This window comes from Linepithema humile, chromosome 1 (genome assembly GCF_040581485.1).
Source record: "Linepithema humile isolate Giens D197 chromosome 1, Lhum_UNIL_v1.0, whole genome shotgun sequence".
In the NCBI taxonomy this organism is placed as follows: Eukaryota; Metazoa; Arthropoda; class Insecta; order Hymenoptera; family Formicidae; genus Linepithema; species Linepithema humile.
Window position 1 is genome coordinate 15,481,232 of NC_090128.1, and position 23,127 is coordinate 15,504,358.

General features: G+C 31.5%; 1 protein-coding gene and 1 long non-coding RNA gene across 2 annotated transcripts in view; both read right to left on the minus strand.

The window, feature by feature from the left end:
• Positions 1 to 23,127, minus strand: part of LOC105679293 (hydrocephalus-inducing protein homolog) — a 74,422-nt gene that overhangs the window by 1,237 nt on the left and 50,058 nt on the right. Inside the window, exons 36-51 of the mRNA XM_067347796.1 lie at positions 9,641 to 9,868; positions 9,260 to 9,564; positions 9,028 to 9,187; positions 8,748 to 8,943; positions 8,442 to 8,675; positions 8,189 to 8,358; positions 7,915 to 8,119; positions 6,260 to 6,831; positions 5,823 to 5,958; positions 5,016 to 5,306; positions 4,654 to 4,866; positions 4,460 to 4,573; positions 4,064 to 4,297; positions 3,707 to 3,934; positions 3,508 to 3,653; positions 3,202 to 3,385 (exon numbers count right to left, since the gene is read on the minus strand). Coding sequence (XP_067203897.1) covers positions 3,202 to 3,385; positions 3,508 to 3,653; positions 3,707 to 3,934; positions 4,064 to 4,297; positions 4,460 to 4,573; positions 4,654 to 4,866; positions 5,016 to 5,306; positions 5,823 to 5,958; positions 6,260 to 6,831; positions 7,915 to 8,119; positions 8,189 to 8,358; positions 8,442 to 8,675; positions 8,748 to 8,943; positions 9,028 to 9,187; positions 9,260 to 9,564; positions 9,641 to 9,868 — 3,616 coding nt within the window. The remainder of the gene's footprint in view (positions 1 to 3,201; positions 3,386 to 3,507; positions 3,654 to 3,706; positions 3,935 to 4,063; positions 4,298 to 4,459; positions 4,574 to 4,653; positions 4,867 to 5,015; positions 5,307 to 5,822; positions 5,959 to 6,259; positions 6,832 to 7,914; positions 8,120 to 8,188; positions 8,359 to 8,441; positions 8,676 to 8,747; positions 8,944 to 9,027; positions 9,188 to 9,259; positions 9,565 to 9,640; positions 9,869 to 23,127) is intronic.
• On the minus strand, positions 15,113 to 17,977 carry LOC136997265 (uncharacterized). The gene is made up of 3 exons (XR_010888074.1): positions 17,595 to 17,977; positions 17,288 to 17,462; positions 15,113 to 16,946 (listed from the first exon to the last, which is right to left on the minus strand). It is a non-coding gene; the product is annotated as an uncharacterized lncRNA (long non-coding RNA).

The window sequence follows — 23,127 nt, forward strand, 5'->3', positions numbered from 1 at the left end:
TAAAAGTATTTTATTTGTTTTAATTCCGATCGGAGCTGCTAGATTCGTTTACTTGCAGCCTCCGCGCACACAAACGAGAACCGTATACATGTGATGCGCAAAACGCTCTGCGCATCTTCCAACCCATCTCGTGTAGTGTCACGCACCTCTATTAAGCTGGCACCCCCACCATGAAAAATCGGGTTCGGATTTAGAGCAAAATTAAGTGCTAATTTATTGCTCTAAGCGCAAATTTATTGCTTTTACCCATTAGCAGGAAAATAATATTAAAGATAAGGGTGCTGACTTGCCATAAAGTTGGCACCCCCACCTCCGAAAAACACTTACAGCGAGTTGCAAATAAAAAAATAAATATACCAGAATTTGTTGCTAATTAATTGCCCAAAGATACTGCAAACAGATTTTCAAAATATTAAATTAAAAAAAAAAGCCAACAAGACATATCGTAAACATAACAGTAAAATCATGAAAAATAAGTAGCTAACAATATCAGATTGTTATAAAATTGTTTCTTGCATTAAAGGATCTCAAAATAAACCATTTCTAAATTTATTGTTCGCAATTTAACTAAAAAAATCGACTCGAACTAGTGGCGGTGCTAGCTTGATGACAAGAGTAAAGTACATGAATGCAATTAGTTGCTGTTAATGTTTTGGTCTTAAAATGTTTCTCTAATTTATTGCTCTCAAAATATATAATATCGAATTTATTGCTCAACGTTTAACTTACAATTAGATACCGTTTGACTTAATTTTGATATTCTACACTCGTTGGGGTTAATTTTTCTAAGTTAATCAATGAACAATAAATTCGATATTATAAATCTTGACAGCAATAAATTAGAGAAACATTTTAAGACCAAAACATTAACAGCAACTAATTGCATTCATGTACTTTACTCTTGCCGTCAAGCTAGCACCGGCACAAGTTTGGGTTGATTTATCTAAGTCAAACGTTGAGCAATAAATTCAATATTATATATTTTGAGAGCAATAAATTAGGGAAACATTTTAAGACCAAAACATTAACAGCAACTAATTGCGTTCATGTACTTTACTCTTGTTGTCAAGCTAGCATCGCCACAAGTTCGGGTTGATTTGTCTAAGTCAAACATTGAGCAATAAATTCGATATTATAAATCTTGAGAGCAATAAATTAGAGAAACATTTTAAGACCAAAACATTAACAGCAACTAATTGCATTCATGTACTTTACTCTTGCCGTCAAGCTAGCACCGCCACAAGTTTGGGTTGATTTATCTAAGTCAAACGTTGAGCAATAAATTCAATATTATATATTTTGAGAGCAATAAATTAGGGAAACATTTTAAGACCAAAACATTAACAGCAACTAATTGCGTTCATGTACTTTACTCTTGTCGTCAAGCTAGCACCGTCACTAGTTTGGGTCGATTTTTTTAGTTAAATTGAAAACAATAAATTTGGAAATGGTTTATTTTGAGATCCTTTAATGCAAGAAACAATTTTATAACAATCTGATATTGTTAGCTACTTATTTTTCATAATTTTACTGTTATGTTCACGATATTTCTTGTTGGTTTCTTTTTTTTTTAATTTAATATTTTGAAAATCTGTTTGCAGTATCTTTGGGTAATTAATTAGCAACAAATTCTGGTATACTTGTTTTTTGATTTGCAACTCGCTGTAAGTGTTTTTCGGAGGTAGGGGTGCCAACTTAATGGCAAGTCAGCACTCCCATCTTTAATATTATTTTCCTGCTAATGGGTAAAAGCAATAAATTCGTGCTTAGAGCAATAAATTAGCAACAAATTAGCACTTAATTTTGCACTATATTCAAACCCGATTTTTCATGGTGGGGGTGCCAGCTTAATAAGGGTTGTCAACCCGTGTGCTACCAGCGTTAAGCAATATTTTTGCAATATTTTTTTGTGCATAAACAAACAGTATATGTATTATAAAAGGCAAAAAGGCGATATATTATAAAAATCCACGGACAATTTATTGAATGGTAAGTACGATTGAATTGGATTCATTTATTATATATTTCCAATAATTGTTACTAATATATCTACTAAATATATCGACTAACAACAGTGGCGCACCCAAGGGGGGGAGGGGGGTTTGGAGGTCAACCCCCCCCCCCACCGAAATTTTTAATATGTTCTATTTTTTTATTAACTCAACAACAAAAAGTAAAAAATCTGTAGTTAAATAAAATGCGTTCAAACATTTGTATTTTTTGTTTGTTTTTAATTAGAGTGACAATTTTAATAATTCAAAATTTACATTAATATCCTTGCACACAAATAATTGATAGCCTCTCCAGCTATACTGCTGTTCGAACGTATATAATTTCTATTTTAGGATATTCATATTGTGAAAGGATTAAGCAAGAATGGCCAAAAGATGCTTTAAGCTCTTTAAAACATTGTGACGATGACATGCTACCGAACATCAAGATATTGCTACATATATTAGCGATACTACCTGTAACTATCGCAGAGAACGAAAGATCTTTCTCCACATTACGTCGGTTAAAACATTATTTAAGAAGTTTAACATCAGAAAACAGGTTAAATGGTTTAACCCTTCTGCACATATACAATTATATGACTCCAATAGTTGATTCTATTCTAAATAAATTGGCCGAAAAACGAAGAAAACTCAATATCAATTTATAATTATGCTACTATAAAAATAAATTGTACTTTTTATTAAACAATGTAACATTTTTATATTTTTTAGTGTGCAATATAAAATTATCCTGACTTTTGGTCATATTGTTTCATTCTGTGTATGCGCGCGCGTGTTTACTAATTGTAAGTATTTTGTAATCCTTTATCTATTCTAAAACTATTCCTCTTGAATTCATAAAGTATACATATCTGTTGGTATAGAATAATACTATATGAATACTCCAAGAAATTTTCAAGAATTTCAATATTATGGTGTTTGTAACTTCCTAAATTATTCTTATAGTATTCTTCTATGAATTCCTAGAGAATTACAATTCAGGAAAGAAGAAAACTTCAAAAATACTTTGCGAATTCACTGTGCTATCTGGGAAATATTATTAAGTAATATAAGTAATGGTTCTTTTTGATGTTGAATAAATTTTAAATATACAAATTTTTCATAAAACGCAAATGTTTATAAGATAAATAAATATTTTGAGTTCTAAAAATACATAAAATAATTTAAAAATCTATAAAAATGTTACCTGTTTCTGGTTAATGTTCTCTAATGATGTCGTTGTTGTAAAGACTTCAGGAACGTCAAAAATAATCTCAAAAGATTTAGTATCTCTAAATATATTCTTGAATGATATAAAAGCTGGTGCGTTGCGAGTAACTGTATATGGTCCTTGAGGTTTTGGTAATGAGTACGTGCCAACGAGAGGAAATCTATGCATAATTTTTAAATAAAACGCGATAATTATGTCTTATACTAATCTAGTTTATTATATATTTTAAATATGTGTGTAATAAACTGCGCGTTAAATAATTTTAACTGCAAATTGTCATACACAAATTCTCCAGCAATCTTGGATGTGGCTGTCAAAGTGGCGAAGACGTTATCAGTATCGAAAGGTTCGTAAATTACATCGAACGAAGCACTTTTCAGCGCCGGTACTTTAATGTTCTTTGGAGTCGAGAAGCATTCGTTGTTCACCTAAGACAAGCACTTTTACATCTACCATTACAGTAACAACATTTTATATTTACCTTGATAGTAAACACTGCACTTTTCCTGGCATGATTGCTTACGGTCAAGGAGAAAGTAGTAAAACCTCCGAGTACAGCGACGACGTGAGTCGTTTTTTCCGCAGGTGCTGGTGTCGCTTGTAATCGCAATTCATAGGGAAACAGTCCGAGTTCTTCGCAATTGACTTCTAACATTGCCACAGATTCTTCACTGGGATGTATAGGATGATACTCAATATCAATGGTTTCCTATTTATACCGATTCTTCCATGTAAATTGTGAATATATAATCTTATTAACAATTTTAATATATCGGAAAAATTAAAATTACTTGGGTCAAAATTATTACACATTATTAAGCAAAATGTAATAACTAACACTGGATAAAGGTGTCACAAGTTTTGATAAATCATGAATGGTGATGCAAGGATGATGACACTTTGCCGTGTATACTATATGTTGTTCTTTAAGTGGATTATCGAGTCTTAAAGCGTGACATACCGAAGACCGTACCGAAATGACCAATTTAATTGATTCAATCAATTCTGGCTTTGTAACATTGTATTGAAGTTCGTAAAATTGATATTCGCACTCTTCATTAATGAACGTTATCTAAATATACAATAACGTATGTAATTTTTTAAATTAATTTGTAATTGAAAATAATCTCACGACTTAAAAATACATTAAAAGAAAATTAGAAAACTGTATCCTATTTGTATAATATTGCAAAAATTTTTTTTTACATTATTTACTTTTTTAACGATGACTTACCTTAAAATTATAATTCCATTCTTTGTAAGAGTAAAACTCTGCGCGATAATCTCGTTGACTATTCGCTGGCACGTCTATTTTACTATTACCGATAAAACTGAACATTTTAAAGTCCTGAAAAAGTAATTCAACAAAAGTAATTAGCTTTTATAATTATTTAAACATTCTATAAATTACTTTAAAAATTTTCAAACCTTGGATGGCTTTTCATTGTTTAAATTTTCAATTTTGCATTTAAATCGTTGCTGCGTACTCATCCAATTATAGACAGATAACAATTCGGTATATTTGGTTTTTGCGGGAAATTGACGTGTAATTCTCTGGAGAACTTGCGGAGCTAGACTTAGTCCTTGAAGACAGTACACTAGAGGAATTTTGTCATTCGGCAGTTCCAAAATCAATGTACTCTAAAACAATTTGCGGAAATATTACGTTTGTCGACATGTTGCTCTTAAATTGTACTTATTATAAATTATTTTAATACTATTTTTACATTAGTTAAAACATACATGAATAAACAAACATATTTCTTTAAAAAAGTTGCCAAATAGTTTACCTTGTGTAGATTATTCTCACTGTTCATAACAAGAGGAGCATATGTAATTATGCAGTTAACAGATTCTTTCGAAGGAACATGTAAAACTTTATCCACGGAGAAGTAATCACCAGTGATTTCTGGTTTTAATTTCCAAGAAGACGCAGTGTTATTTTCAATATTTAGAGATTTTGTTAGTTTTTCACGAACACGACATGAGAAAAGGAGAGTTGCAACTGGATTCGGTAATTTGCAGCAACCTCCAGTAATTTTTACTTCAAGAACTCCATATTTCTCAATTTCAAGCAGTGCCTGCGTACAATTCTCTTTTTACTGAGATTATACAATACATTTACGTACATTTCATTTAAAATATATAAGTATACAAATTTTTTTACATAAATTCTCAATTCTACATAAATTTCGAATTCTTTTTAAATATAATAAAATTTAAAAATATAAAAGTTTTTTAAAGCTAATTATATATATATATATATATATATATATATATATATATATATATATATATATTATTAGCTTTATATATTTATTTAAATCAATATTAAAATATATATCAAAATTTATTAAAATACAGTTCAATAAGGCTTAAAAAAATTGCTGGTATGTACGCGAAAAATGTCCCTCAAATTTTTGAGAAAGTTACTTTAAAAAATTAAATACGATTTAGAAAAAGATGGAGAGAACATTATATTATAAATCACTTTTATCACATTTAATGTATGTATATTACGTAGAAAGTATGAGGTTCTCGCAAAAACGAATATTTGTATATATAAATTCAGAAAAGCAGTAGTTATATGCGCTCACATCACCCTCGATCAAATTGTTATGCCGAGTAGGTCGAAAACTGACGATGAAGTTGACGTCCATGCCAGGAGAGCAATAGCCAGTCGCAGGGGCGATGTTAAAATCTCGTGGCAATTTCGATGTGTTCCACTTAAATCTGGAAATCGATAAATCATATCTCATCATGTGACACTAATGAATCTGTATAATTAATATTTCAATTTTGTACTAATGCACTAATTTATGAAAATTATTTATAAGTATTTGTAATATATATGATTTGAGAATTATTATACATAAAAAATAAAATATAAATAGTTAAATAATATCCTGAAAAAATTACATATTAATTTTTTCAAATATTAAAAATACATTGTCAAACCAAAATAAAATTTTTCCAGTAATATGCACATTTTTAGATAATTCTTATTTAATTATTTTTGATTAAGTATACCAACCTAGCACCAATATCTCCTGTGTTCAGTAGCATTATCTTTGTCTCACTTGCACAATTTTCAACTACGATACCGAAAAAAATATAAGTCCTATTCAAACGAAACTCTGCTCCTATACAGCTTCCGTGCAGAATAAATAACGGTTGAATCATCATATTGGTTTGAAAATACACTTTGGCGACGAAAGGATGCATTCTGCATAGAGGTTTATACTTTACAATGACATTCACAATTTTCCCCGGTTGAAGTATAATCGATTTTGTTGGCTTGATCTCCAAAACTTTGGACAGATCAGGCTGAAACTGTAAAGTCACATCAAAAGTATCCGAACGTTTCGTTTCAGTAATTGATGCTCGAGTATGATCCATGTTAGAATTCTCTTGTTTGATCTTCCTTGGGCACGCTTGAATTTGTTTGCGAAATCGATTGTATTCTGATAGATTCTTCATAAGATCAAATTTTAACTTTACCGCAGCACGACCGTTATTGATCACTGGTATTTTTTTGCTGATTGTTTTATTAATTGGTAGATTTCCAAGATTCACTGATTTGTCATGCGAGTTTACTAAACAAATCTGCCAAAATAATTAGTATTATTAATATAATATATATATATTGCTCCCTCCTGAGTCAAGAGAAAACGAGAGGGGTTCAACTGCCTACATTCCCATTTGCCAACAGCTTCGTTTGCCCACAACATTTTGCCGACATTCCCGATTGCCTACAAGCATTATTGCGCACATTTAAAAATTAAAAATACAAACGTACGTTTGCACACAAGACATTATTGCACACATACACATTGCACACATGACATTATTGCGCACATACCATACACATTACACACATAACATTATTGCGCACATACACATTGCACACATGACATTATTGCGCACATACACATTGCACACATAATATTATTGCGCACATTTAAAAATTAAAAATACAAACGTACGTTTGCACACAAGACATTATTGCACATGTACACATTGCGCACATGACATTATTGCGCTTTGTGTAGAAATTCGTAAACCCATGTTGAACCTCGCTTTGTTTGAAATTTTACGCGTAGGCGGCGGAGGACTTCGTCCCTACGGGACGAAGCCTCTCCCCCGCGTAAAACAAATAACAAATCCTACTCAGGTTATACCTAACAAGGTAAACCTAACAAGGTTAACCAAGGTTCACAAACAAAGTTGTAAACCCATGTTGAACCTCGTTTTGCATGGAAAGAATATGCGCAATAATATTATGTGTGCAATGTGTATGTGCGCAACAATGTCATGTGTGCAATAATGTCTTGTGCAAACGTACATTTGTATTTTTAATTTTTAAATGTGCGCAATAATGCTTGTAGGCAATCGCTCTGTAGGCAATCGGGAATGTCGGCAATTGAAGCTGTCGGCAAAATGTTGTGGGCAAACGAAGCTGTTGGCAAATGGGAATGTAGGCAGTTGAGACCCTCCCGAGAAAACAACCCCAAATTCCCGCCCTCAATCGTAATAATTAGCCTGTAACTGACGCTGAAAAGGCATTGTGTCATATTGTACAGCATAATTTATGAATCCAAGTACTTGTGACATTATTAATCTATAATAAATTATATTATAATTTTACTGAATTAATTTATAACACATATGTAGTGCGTGATAATGTACCTTATATATAATTCCTTCTCCAGTTACGGTAATCTTCTTTTCAATCGTTGAATTGATTATAAAATGTAAATTATCACGATAGTGTATCTGCTCCAGAGGTCTAAATTTTATTGGAATGATGATGCTTGATCGAGTAGTTATTGCCTCTGAAAGGGCGTCAAGATTCACGGAGATGTGTGGTTTCTCCTCAAACTGGCATTCTAATCTAAAAAAATTATTATTTTATTGATAAATCTTAATTTTCTGTTGAAATGGCATAATTGAAACAGCTTACATGTGTGAAACATTGTCCAAATTTTTGATACATAAATCAATATGATACGGAGCAGCAGTAATGTCTTGTATATAGCAAGGCCCAAAATCGTAATAATTAAAACTAAACGACAGGAATGGTTTATTCGCCGTCGCTTTCAATATTAAGCGGTACGTCGGCCCTCTAGAAATCTGTGTAAAAAACATATTTATACATCTCTTGTTAGATCTTCCATAAAAAAAAAACAGTATTGATATTTAAATAAGAATAATACTTTCAAAAATACAAGATGATTCTTTATCATAGTTTTCTGTAATGCCGTGATGATAAGGCTACAGTTAGATTGTGATTCGCTAACCACATGACTCTGCTTTTGAGGCATTGCAATCGTATACATATTTCTACTTATTATTTCTGGTGTCATGCCGAGGTCCCAAGTATAGTAAAGTGTCATTTTGCTCGAATTTGTTATTTGAAATGTGACAGTAAAGGGCGCTTTTAACATCAACTAAAAATTAGAAATGTTTAATAATCTTAAAATATATTAATTTTTTTATATTTACTTAAAACTACTTAATACCTTTCCGCAATCAATGATATTATCGTTATCATGATTTAATTGTATGATTTGACCACTTTGATCGATGTATGTAACCGAAACGATGATGTCATACGTTATCGTCGTAATCAATATAGTCAAAGGTATCTTTATCCATTTTATATTACACTTTATAAAAAATTGATATTCACCAACAAGTGTAGGTTGGTACTCGATCCTATGTAACAAACAATTCTCGACGTAAATACCTTATTGAAAAAATTCTTGTCACTTAAAAAAACTCACTGCATTTTTTATTTACCACAAAATCTGTTTGCCTTTTGCATTTAAGATGCCATTCATAGGCGCTATCTTCAAATTTTGAAGACACCCTTCGGAGTATAAAGAATCTTGTGCAACCTGGAAGGAAATCTCAAATTCCTCGTTGTTGATTATGCTTATTGATTCCCGTACATTGACACCTGCAGAATATATAAATAATTTAAAAACCAATATAATATAAAGTGCTTTTCCATAAATCTCTATTATTTTACCCAATACAGTTGGTTTCATTTTTAAATGCGCAAGCGAACAATAAACTGACGGTTCTCTGACGTTTGCAACAAACAGAAAAAGACACTCTAGATTGTATTTTTCGATAGAAAATAGCCAAAAGGATTCGAAAATGCCGATGTCTTCTGCAAAGAACGTAAACTCGAAATCGATTTGCTTTCCGCGCTCAGCAATTCCTTCCGGAAGTATACACTGAAAATTCAGAATTTCGTCTTCCATGCGACGAGTTTGATCTTTCCAGGTGAAGTAATAGTCATCTGATGTCGGATTTATCATCCGAAATCTTCTAAAATTTATGATGTTACAAATTTCATCTTTTTGTATCAATTTGTTATTTATATTTGTTTATTATTAGTGCTTACTTTACGTGAGTCTCGCCGATTCCGATCACATTGAGCTCGACTACTTTCGTGTCTTTCGGAAGTAAGCCATTGACCAGTGAATAATCGATAGGTCCCGGCAATTTCATGTTGCGTCTATTTTCATACAGATAGTCACTTTCCGGTACATCAAAGTGGCAGTATGGTAGCAAACTTCTTCCCGCAATGGGAATAATCAATTCTGGCAGATTTGGATCAAGATTCTCCATTCTATCCATTATATAAACAGAAATAAATATTTGTAGATACATATGTATAAAGAATGTATATGTATATGTAAAGAATAATATGTATGTATATAATATGTATAATATGTATAATATGTATATGTATTATGTGATATATATACAGCATGAATTCCGTTAACGTATGTATTGAATATCTCGGAAAGGACGCATTATTTTACTTCGGAGCAAAAAATTATACTATGTATATCGATACCGTAGATTACGATGAAAGTATTTTCAACTTCTAAAAATTACCCCTTGGTGGTTTTTTTGGAAAGATGCTATCCCTATCTTGGTATTTTCAAATGGGAAGGGTATGTTTCGACTTAAGATTCAAATTCTACGCACAAAAATAAGACTTTTTTTACTCTTGTTATTTTTTTGAAATTCCTCCAAATTTTTTAGTTATAGAGGGTTTCTCCAAATTTTGAGCTTTACAAAATGCAGTGTAGCTCTGGCACTAACTAAGATAATTAAGTTCTGAAAAAAGATTCGAAAAGTGCATGTCAAGAGCTTTTTAACGGTGGATCACAAAAGTCAGTTAGGCCAAAATGAGAGAAAAGTGTTTATATTTGTAAAGTTTTGATGGAAGCAGGTAGTGCCAGGTTTTCTTTAGTTAAACACATTCAAACTATGGCCTGATAATAGAAAAGGATCTGTTGTGACCAACCAGAAAGCTTAGTGACCTTAGAAAGTTCTTGACATGTACTTTTCGAATCTTTTTTCAGAATGTAATTATCTCAGTTAGTGCCGAAAGTATACCGCATTTTGTGATGCTTAAAATTTGGGGAAGTCAAAGCATACTCTTCTCGTTTGAAAATACCGAGATACGGATAGCACTCTCCCAAAAAATCTCCAAGGAGCAATTTTTGGACGTAGAAAATAATTTTATCATAATCTACGGCAGAGCTCGGAATTATTTAATCTTTTCGGCCGATTTTCGTGGTATACGCTTCCTTTCCTCTCCTTACCGCGTGCGCGGCAACCGGTAGGGCCAGCGCCGCCGAGCGTTAAGAGCGGTTAATGTTATAAAAATTTATTAAAAATATTTTTTTCCTCAATAACAATAGTACCTCATGGGTGAATGTGGAAATTTATTGAAATATTTCCACATAATAAATTTAAAAATAAAAAAAATATTTTTAATAATTGTTGTGGAGTAAGAAGGATCGAAGGCCAAAGTAGAATCTTAATTGCCAAATTTCTTCTTTAATCGATAATGATAATAATAAACGTTTCGATCGATTTTTCGACCATCTTTAGTATACAGAGTCTAATATGTTGTACTAGATTTCATTTAGTGAGAGTTAATTGTCATTTATAACATATTTGTCAAATGTGACATTAGGAAGCTGTGTTAAGAATCGTTTTGCGAGATCAGTCTTAGCACTGGTCAATTCAAAATCGGAAAGACAACTCACAGTTGTTGGCAATTACTCTCTAAGTTTCTTGGAGTGAAAACACACTCGAAAAATTGAGTGACTGGTCGTGTCACTCGAGTTAGAGTGACTTTTCATTCATACGGAGTTAATTCTCTCTCTTTTTGTTTTAGAGTGAATTTTTCACTCTGCAAAGTAGAGTGATTATGTGTACTTTATTTTGTAGAGTGAATATTTTCACTCTATGCAGTGTGGAGTGAATATTTCATTCACATGAAGAGTGAATGATCACTGCGTCTCATTATCTTTTGTTCTCGTCTCATTGTTACACGTATTTAGTGCAAGACATCGTGGATATATATAAGAATATCTATAAAGAATACATGTAGATAGACATATAAAAATGTCAACGTTTCTTCCAGAGGTAAGTACTTATAAGAATTTATGTGTAGTTTATTTACTGATTTAATATATTATGTAAAGAATGGTGTTTAGGTTAAATTGTTTTTCTAGGTTATGTTACAGAAAAAGTAAATCGAGATCTCACAGCATGTGATTCGCCGTGCTACGTAGCTTTGTCATAAATTTGGTTTGCATATTGATAAACAAGTAGTACAATGAGAAGTAACTTATATAATGACTTGTAGTTTATTAAATCGGCATGTGCTGTAAAATCTCGGTTATAGTTAAGTCTGTCGAAATAATATTAAATTTTTTTCTTTTGTTAGGAGACGTTAAACAGTACTGAAAACTTAAATAAATTTTTATTAAGCAGTGAAATTTCGGAAGACGCCGTCAATATTTTGAAAGGTAAGATTTGCAATAAAATTAAAATTATAGTGTTACGTCCTGATAGATGTAGAATTTTTTCGTTGGGCTCGGCGATCGACGTAAACGGACCTGACCGCACGAGCCGAGCGGCACGTTTAGGACTTGCGACGGGTCAGCGACTGGAAGAGTCGTTTTTACTCCGTCAACAAGTCAACCGCTCGTGGTTCCCTTTTTGGGTCAAGGAATTGAATCCCTATTACCCGGGGCGGAACCTTTGTGCGCAATTTGAGAGGGAAGGTGTGAGGGGGTGACGAACGAGGAGGGTGTGGTTAAATGAAAAAGAACAAAAGTTTAATTTACTAAAGACAACATTTTAATTTGATTGAATTTATAATTAGGATACAAAAACTTAATTCTTAATCGCATATGTTAATAATTTTATTTATGTATTCTTTACAAGTGTGTGTGTGTGTGTGTGTGTGTGTGTGTGTGTGTGTGTGTGCGTGCGTGCGTGCGTGCGTGCGTGCGTGCGTGCGTGCGTGCGTGCGTGCGTGCGTGCGTGCGTGCGTGCGTGCGTGCGTGCGTGCGTGCGCGCGTGCGTGCGCGCGCGCGCGTGCGTGTGTGTGTGTGTGTGTGTGTGTGTGTGTGTGTGTGTGTGTGAGTGTTTTATTTTTCCGGAGGGAGGACAGAAGAAATAATAAAATAAAGAAAAATGAACTGACTTACTCGTTGCAGAGTAGTTTCGGATCGCGTTGAATATGTTCGGTGGTTCTGAGCAGGCGCCCCGTTGAGGGAAGGTGTTGTATAGGCGTCGGACCCTTTTGTAAACGAGTGGGCACCCTACTGCGGGATGGTGTCGTCAAGGTAATGGACCCTCTACTTGAGATGCACCACGAGATGGTCGCGACAAAGTATCAACTGATTTTACTCTTTGATTCGCGCCCCCGAACTACTCGAAAAACTGTTTCGAGAAACTGAGCTAAACGGAATAACTGCGCAAACTGCTTGAAAAACTGTGTGTGATTGTGTCCGGAGCCACCAGAACACGGGTTTTTATACTTTTTCTTTGGGGTAGATCCCTTTGGAAAATCTTAGGTTTTTGGAGCGGGGATCGAATAGGAATTAGTCTTGCGAGAAAATTTTTAATGTGGGGGAGGATGGCGTCATTTTTAGCTAATAGGATTGGGTTTAGATGATTAGGTTACTTGAAATGAGATAGGAAGAAAGAGGCCCTAACGAATAAGGAATAGCGTCGTTTCGGGTCCATATATGATGGGGGTAGGTTTTTGAGGTGGCGTAACCCGGTTGGTGTTAATTAGTATAGGTGGGGTGCATCTCAGTGTCTTAAGATCTGGGTGGGCGTAGTCTTTAGACCATACGATGGAATGATGGGTGGTCTATAGAAGTGCTTGCCCCGATTCTCGGCTTTCGGATTGGGTGGTTAAGAATCGGTATATAAGTTTGCAAAGCCTTGGGTCACTGATCTAATAAATTTGACAGTTTACGACTGTCGCGTGCCCTTGGTGTCGCGTGGAGAGTGCGACTAATGCATCTCGGTTTCCCAGACCTACTAAACACGTGCGCCGTATCAGGTGTCGCGCCTTCTCGGCATGCGACTGCGGTCATTCCCCGATCGTTACTCGGTAAAACCCTATCTACTAGCTAGAGTTCCCGTAGGTGGAATCCAAGAGTATGACTAGTTGGTGCCAGTTTTTTCTTTTTATCTCTTACTCTAACCGTCTGGAGTCGGTTAAGGACTCCAGCTACCGCGAAGTTTTGACTTTTACGGTTTTTCTGGCGACGATAGGCACGCTGAGCGGCCAAGGTATTTTGAAATATCCATGCTATTTTTCTCCGTGAGAAGATTCGAGCTCCTGGTGTCTCATGAGAAAAACAGCTCTGGCGTTATAATATTTCTTAAGAGTTTTGTTGGTTCCGCGTTTACTAGGTCTGGTATTTAATGAAAAGAAAAGAATCGTGTAGTCTGATCAGGACGTAACAATAGTTTGGTAATGTTATAGCAGTAATGTAATTGTAAATATTAATAAACATTAATAATAAATTATATTCTGACTTTTTGTGTAGACGAGCTACATATTTATTATAATTAAAATTATTAGTAAAATTATTTAATAAATATGTAGCTTGTCCACACAAAAAGTCGGAATATAATTGAGGGCGCGGATCAAAGAGAAGTTTTTTCAAAACTCGGTCGTACTTTTTATTTTAGTTTATTTGTTAATAGTAACAAAAGTGTATATGTCGTTTAATTAAAGTATCTGTTATTTTTATCACACTTTTTGTGTCACTTCAGGTTTTTTTTTTAATTCCGTGTTTGTAAAATTATTGACTTTAATTTTTAGGTAAAACTTATAAAAAATATGACAAACTTTTGCAAGCTTCTAGATGAGGGAGATATTTTATTTGACAAATAATAAATTAATTATTTTTACAGATTATCTGATGATGATAAAGAAATAATAAATAACATAAAAATAACGTCTTAATAATGTGTTTATAATATATATTACTTTGTCAATTATAGTTAATAAATATTATTTTATCTATTTCTTATTTATATACATTGCTTAGAATTAAGACTTATTAAGAGTGAATCTGTTCACTCGTAACAATTGAGTGAAAAATTCGCTTGACGAAAGAATGAAGATTTCACTCTTTGATCGAGTGAATTATTCACGTCGGAACGAGTAATACGTTACTTTAACGTAGAGTGATACTTTACTCTACGTTAGAGTGAAACAATCACTTTTGTGAAAAGTAAATTTTTACTCTTTACGAGTGGCAGTATTTTTACTATCGCTTGGAGTGAATATCCACTCGTTTGGAGTTAGATTTCACTCCAAGAAATTTAGAGAGTAAGATCCTGCTTTGGTCTTCGATCCTCCTTATTCCACAACGATTAAATTTACGCTGGACCTAGATCGAATCTTTTATTTTTAATAAATTTTTTTAACTTTTAATGATCAAAAGAGAAGAACCCAACATTTATCGCATAGCGCCGCTCCTAATGTTCGGCGGCGCCGACCCTAGTGGTTGCGGCGCGCGCGGTAAGGAGAAGAAAGGAGGTATATACCACGAGAATCGATCGAAAAAATGAAATAATTCTGAGCTTTGATCTACGGTATCGATATACATAATATAATTTTTTTACTGGAAGCAAAATAATGCGTTCTTTCCAAGATATTCAATGAGTACACTTATGCGGGACACTCTGTATTGTATATATTCAAAAAGTTCCGGAACGGTCAAATATCTCAAAAATAGAACATTTGTGAGAAAAATATTTCAAATAAAAGTTGTAGGGTTTTAACCCAAATAGCAATGCCTGATGATCAGATTTTATCACATCATGATCTTCAGATATTTACTGCAAAATTATGTATGTCTTGTAATCATATTATGATGATACATATCATGAGCATAAGTTAACGTACACATGAAGAAAAATGTAAGCTTACATATTGATGTTAAATTGTCAACTCATGATAATCACAAATTGATTGCAATAATTAACTATCATGTGTTATAAATTTTGTACGTTCAATATTTTCATCATTATTATATGTGGCAAAGCTCAATCCAGATAGCACAGAGATAAATAGAAGTTTATAGAAAATTCATTTTAAAGAATACATACAAAATTAGAAAAATAAATATCTGAAAAATTCTAAAAGAAATAACTACAATCAGTTCGGCTGGAAGTATTCCCCAAAAATTTATTATAATAAATACTTCGTGACTCAGTATTTTGAATACTCCGAGAATTCATGAGAAATTAAAAATATTTTATTTGTTTTAATTCCGACCAGAGCTGCTACCCAGATAGACAAATGTACATAAAGTTTGCAGCAACTTTATGTTATATTAAATCATATAATGCATAAAGGTTGTGTCCCTTATGAGTGCTCAGGTTGCAGTTATAATTATAAAATCAAATGCGAAATAGAAATATAAAATATATTAGCAAAATTTAATCAAAAAGATGTATAAATTTACTTATTGAAAAATTAGAACATATTTAGAACATCTCTTTTTTAAAATGTTTAGAATAAATTTATATAAAATTTGCATCATATCGTGTGATAAAGATTTGTCTATCATATTTACATCATATGTTTATTACATTATGAGAAATTTTTATCTCTTATATTACATCATGTGTTTATCATACAATGACAAATTTTGATCTCTCATATTGACATCATATATATATCATATCATGACAAATTTTTGTATGTCATATTACATCATATATTCATCATGCTTTAAATATATTTATAAATATATTGACTGATTACAAATTCTCAAAAATTATATAAAATAAATATTATTATTATATATACAGTAATACATATAATAATTAATATTTATTTTACATAATTTATTTATTTCTTTGTAATCAGTCAGGATATATTTATAAATGTATTTAAAACAAAATAAATATATGACATATATATGAATTTTATAAAAGAGACGGATAAAAATTCATACAATTTATGTATTATTAACTGTGAAACAATATTTATTAAACGATTATAAAAATTGATAATAAACAGAAACTAAAGAACCAACTATCAATTAAGTATTATCAATTCAATTATATATATCAAGTAGATTAAGTATAATACTACATTTGTAATATATTTATAATATTTATATGTATTACGAACAAAAACAAGGTGAATTATTTTTAGCGTTTTTATAATTTTGCTTAATCATTATCCGGGAAATTTATTCTCTCTTCTTCCTCAATTCTTCGACGAATTCCTCGATTTGTTCCCAGACGAGCATTTCTAGAAGTTTGTTTATAAGATCGTAGAACCTCAGTTATATCTCTGACAAATTCTTGTCTTGTAAATTTCTTTACATGAGGAATATTCTTGGCAGCATCTACAATTTTAATAAATATATAAATAAAAAACATTAAGATTACACACACATAAGGCTTGTTCGCGTCGCATGCTCCAACTCGCTCCAATACGCTCCAAATTATAGTATTCGTAACGTAATACTAATAGATTGGAGCATATTAGAGTGAGTAGGAACATGCTGGGACATGCGACACAAATAAACCCATACTGTAATATTACACATATTTTAATATATATAATTACATAATTATATATATTATATATATTAAATAATATATATAATTACATAATATTAAAATACTATACACAAAATATTATCCATAATGATAAAATAAAAATAATTTTTATAAAAATTTTTACTGTAGAAAATAGTCATTAATTTAGTTTTGTATAGAGCTGATTTTGCAATGCCATTTGCACTTTTTTTTCCAGTCCATGAAAAATTTTCAGCTAAAATATTTGTCATTGCTGCTCGGATAAAGTTATTCAACGCCTCTCTTAAATTCTGTCCTCCGATAAATTCCAAATGTTGTTGCTGTTATGTTAAAGAAATTAAGTATTACATTTCTACATGTTAAATTTTATTTATTTACTTATTATATAATACATTTGTATATATATATATATATATATATATATAATATATATAATTTATTATTTTACTTACAAAAATGTTATGATTTGAGTCATCATTTTCGAAAGCTTCGAAATTTTCCATGTTATCAAGAGGAAAACCTATTGGAGATTCAAAAATGCTTTCTTGTCTGAAATTGTTTGCATCCATTTTGTTTTCAAGACTATCGAGTCGTTTTAAAATATCTGTATTTAAATCTCTAAAAAAATTAATATTAACAAATTATTATATTTTATTTATGTAATGCAAAAAATATAATTAAACTCACCGTAACAATTTTAATTCTTCAAGTACTTTTGTTTCAAAGTTTAAACATGTAGCAGAAGTTGTATTATTAATATTCTGAAGTTTAGTGTAAGATGTTATATTTTGATTATTTTGTTGAGAAATATTTGAGTAATTAAATAAATTAGATGTTGATTGTTCTGTTGACGGGGAAACAGAAAATGCAGGACTTGCAGATAAATTTGTGGATAAATTTGGTATTGTAGCATTGTTCATATTTATGTGGCAATTTTCAAGTGGTTCATTGAAAGATAAACAAGTATTTCTGTAAAAAGATTATATATTACCATTATTTTATGGGAATTAAAAGTACAGATTTTTATTCGTTAATTGTATTTATTTTTATAAATTTTATATATAATTATATTTGTTATTATATATTTGTACCTTATCATATTTCTTTCAGTAATATTTAATAATAAAATTCTATAAATAATCCTATAAAATCTTAAATATGTTACGAATAAAAATTCTAGCTCTCAAAATCTGAAATAAAAATATCAATGTTAAAATGTTTGTGTCTGCACAATATATTATATTATACATATACATATATGTGCGTGAAACTTTTTTTAATGTTATTCACCATTTTTTTAAATTTGTAAAACGGAATTCTAATAATTTGATAATAAGGCCGCTGCAATGTATATCCCGTCTTGTAATTCTCCATTATTCCAATATGGCATTTTATAACACTTTGCAAAAATATCTTGCAAATTTACAATCGCCATTTCAGATGATAAATTAGAACACTTATAAATTCCAACAAAAGATGACAAAATTCCGTAAGGTATATTATAGAAATCAGTAACAGTTAAAAATTTGTTTACAATAAGTAAAAAATTATTAGTTGAAATGTTAATGATGTTCAATACTTCACAAATTTCTCCTGTCTTCAATAATAAGCAATTGTCTCGATTTTTACTTATTAATTGAAAATGTTCAAATTGCAATCCTTTATATTGTATCACTAATTTACAATTAAATATTTCCATTAATGGTCCATCAGTATGTCTGTACAGTGGTTTAATTTGTGATTCGTTAAATTCTTTTGTTGAACAATTATGTTGTTCTGATAACCGATGATGTAATTGTTGGAGGAGAAGATGCGGTTTCCGTAAATATTTTCGAAAAAATCTCATGTTATCTTCAAAAGGAAATGCTGAATATGAATGTAAATTGTCGAAAATTTTGACGTCTTGAGTAACATGCAGCAAACCGTGTACATTGTATGTTACAAAAGCTTCTCCATAGATTTCAGCGCTAATTTCTACATATGTTTTTAAAGCAATTTCCGCATAATCGATATTCGTTTGGCTAGGACATGATACTGAAAGAGCTCGACATGCTGAATGAATCAGTAAAAAATGTAAATAAGTATCTTCTTCTAAAATCTCATAAAAAACAATTGGTCCAGTATACAAAAGTAATTGTCGAAATTCAGTCGCTTTAAAATGTACATAATCTTTAAGACACCGTGGACGACGAGCGAATTCAGTTGGACAATATGATTGCATTAATAATAATCTAGTAGATATTGTTTGTATATCTGATTTAGACAAATTTTTAAAAGCGTATTTCTGATCTATAATAGCACTAACAAATTTTTTTATTACACCAAGGCAGATGAGATGCATATACTCAAATGGTACACGAGTCACCATATGAAATCCTAAAGATTTTAAAGCGGATTCATCATTAGGAAGGTGATGGGTTTTATCAATAGCATTTAGATAATCAATATCGGTACGAAGCTCATTGTTATATATTAAAAAAGTCATCCTTCTTTTAAATGATTTTCCTGTAACTTTACATTTAGAACAAGGATTTGTAGAATTATGACCGCGATGATTTAAAATAAAGGCTCGAGCTGGAGCGTCAGCAATAAATCCTCGTATATAAATAGGAATATATTTTCCATTAAACTCTATCCCATTAGATTTAATAAGAATTTGATATTCTTCTACAAAATGCTTGAAAAATTCAATAGCATTAGAAGGCTTCTTTTCTCCCATATATACTCCTATTATTGCTGGTTTATCATTTAATAAATTTACAATACGAAATTGTATTGGCCATAATTGTATTCGATTACTGTTATGAATGGACATTCCATCTGTATGAATATCAATTTCTAAATAATTTGGTATATATGAAAACGGAAGTACTTGAAGCTTTTTAATAATTTGTTTTTGAAAACCAATATGATAATATTCGCCTTGTCCCATTTTAATTATTTGTACAATTTGACGAGGTGTTTGTAACAAAGTTTTTGTTAAACGAGGTAATTGTTGGAAACAGAAATGAGTGCGTAAAACTGCAAGTATTTTATCGCCTTGAGAATGATTAATATTCGCACTTAAAAACATTGAAGCGAGTTCATTACGAAATTGAGTGAGATTATGTTTTTCTACAATTTCATTTTCACTTTCATTATCGTTACTAGATGCACTGTAGCAATGAAGATTAAATTCATCATTGCTATTGTTCTCAGAATCGTCATTTGCAAAACCTGTTTGTTCACAGTTTGTATTAATTTTGATTAAACTTAATTTGTTGTTTATATTGTTTTCTGTAATTGGTAAAGAGACAGATGATGTAGTTTCCAAATTCGTTGCAGGAGACACAAGCTTTTTCATCAAACTTTTTTTCGTCCATTGATTTCTTAAATATTCACGACGTTTTACTATCGGAGATTGTCTACATTGTTTTTTCCCATGGTATCTTATCATGGATATAAATGTAATTATTAAAATTATAATTAATGTAGCAATGAAGAACATTTTGGCTAAAATATACAAATGTTAAGCTTTATATCTATATATGTACACATATTATATGTTAGAGATAAAATGCTAAATACTTTAACTTTATATATTCAACATACCTTTTATTATATATTTCACCCGTGCATTAATTTATCATGCACTTGAATCAAACACAACGCACTAATCAACTTCAACAATTCACTGCTATACTGCTTTCGACAATTTAGTTATTCTCTTGCTTTGCTGTCCACGCGCGTTGTCCACCATGTTACTATAAAAAATGAATGTCGTAGGCCGCGACTCGCAGCCTCACCGAAAAGAAGATCGAGCTAGGACTGTGTGATCAGCGCTACACTGACAATGAGTGATTCCTCTTCCTAGACAGCACAACATATCCAAAAGACGTCCAGAGAATCTTTTTGGGATTACAAGAGATCCTCTAGATATCCTTTGAATGTATTTTGGACATGTGTGCTGTCTGGGTTAGGGCTTATCCAGACAATTTTGTCTGAAGGTCTAAAGGATCACATTTTACATACGTATTTATAAAATAAATGCGATTAAATAATTTTCTTTATGCATATGATTATGCGGCTATGGAAGTTTGTGTAGATATAGGCTCTTACGTGAATTTTCCGAGCAAATCTTTCAGACAAAATTAGTACATTGAAATCAACATTTATTTACCTAAACTTTACAATAAATTTATTCTACTTATTTACCTAAACTTTACAATAAATTTATTTTACTTTATGCGGCATAAAATAAAGAAACAATTCATAAATTTATTCACATTTGCTGACATCACATAATGTTGCTAAAATGCATCATTACATAATATATTGAATTTAATTACATATGATGTAAATGCTTTGCATAGTGATGTCGTAAATGTAATATAATAATCTGAAAATAACTTTATATCATATGGTGCTACAGCAGTATGACATAAAATTAAATAATTGCATGACATAAATTTTATAATTAGTTTAATGTAAAAGTTGCTATTTTTTAAATAATAATAAGTAATAATACAATAATTCTAAATTTTCAATAAATTAATGTTGCATATCGTGATAATCATACAAGTCTATCTGGGTAGATTCGTTTACTGCGGCCTCCGCGCACACAAACGAGAACCGTATACATGTGACGCGCAAAACGCTCTGCGCATCTTCCGACCTATCTCGTGTAGTTGTCACGCTGTGTGTGCTACCAACATTAAGTGCAATATTTTTTTCTGCATAAACAAACGATATATGTATTATAAAAAGCAAAAAGGCGATATATTATGAAAATCCACGGACAATTTATTGAATGATAAGTACGGTTGAATTGGATTCATTTATTATATATTTCCAATAATTGTTACTAATATATTTACTAAACATATCGACTAACAATGATATTACATCAATATTATAATTCGCCACTCAACAATGTAATTGTTATATACAACATGTCATAGTGCACTTATATTGTTGAGTGATGTTGAGTGAAATTATAATATTGGTGTAATGTTACTGTTAGTTGGTGTTTACTAAGTATTTTGTAATCCTTTATTTATTCTAAAACTATTTCTTTTGAATTCATAAAGTATACATATCTGTTGGTATAGAATAATACTATACAGGGTGTCTGGCAATAATTGCCCCACCGGTCATATACAGGTAGAGGAGGTCAAATCAAATAGAAAAATCCTTTACCATTTTTTGATTTTTGTAATATGTACTAAGTAATTAACGAAAAAAAATTGGTGAATCCGTGCAAGTAAAGCGCGCGCAGCGAGAAGGACATCCCACTGCTATGCGATCACTAGGCGCGCGATGAAGCGTTGGGAGGAGCGCTCTACAAATGACAATGGCAACATACGAGCGGCGCGTAACGCTAGATCCTTGTGTCCTAGTGATCGCGTAGCAGTGGGACGTCCTTCTCACCGCGCGCGCTTTACTCGCGCGGATTCGCCGATCTTTTTTCGTTAATTACTCAGTACTTATTATGAAAATTAAAAAATGGTAAAGGACTTTTCTACTCGATTTGACCTCCTCTACCTGTATATGACCGGTGGGGCGATTATTGCCAGACACCCTGTATGAATACTCCAAGAAATTTTCAAGAATTCCAATTATGGTGCATGTAACTTCCTGAATCATTCTTATAGTATTCTTCTATGAATTCCTAAAGAATTACAATGCAAGAAAGAAGAAAACTTGAAGAATACTTTGCGAATTTACTGTACTATCTGGGAAGCGCATGATCTCTGTGACCCATTTTGCATAATGATAAAATGTGTTTTATGTGTTTACATTTTTAAATTTGAAATAATATTTTAATAAATATTATCAAATTTTCAATGATTAATATATATTAATAATAATTAATAATATATTAATATTTTTGTATTTCCTAGACATCCCAGCAAATACAGAATATTACCTTTATAAAATGTCGGAGTGATACATATCCAGTCAACAAAATGTTAGCAGCCTGCCGGCAGTTTGCGAGCAGATTCG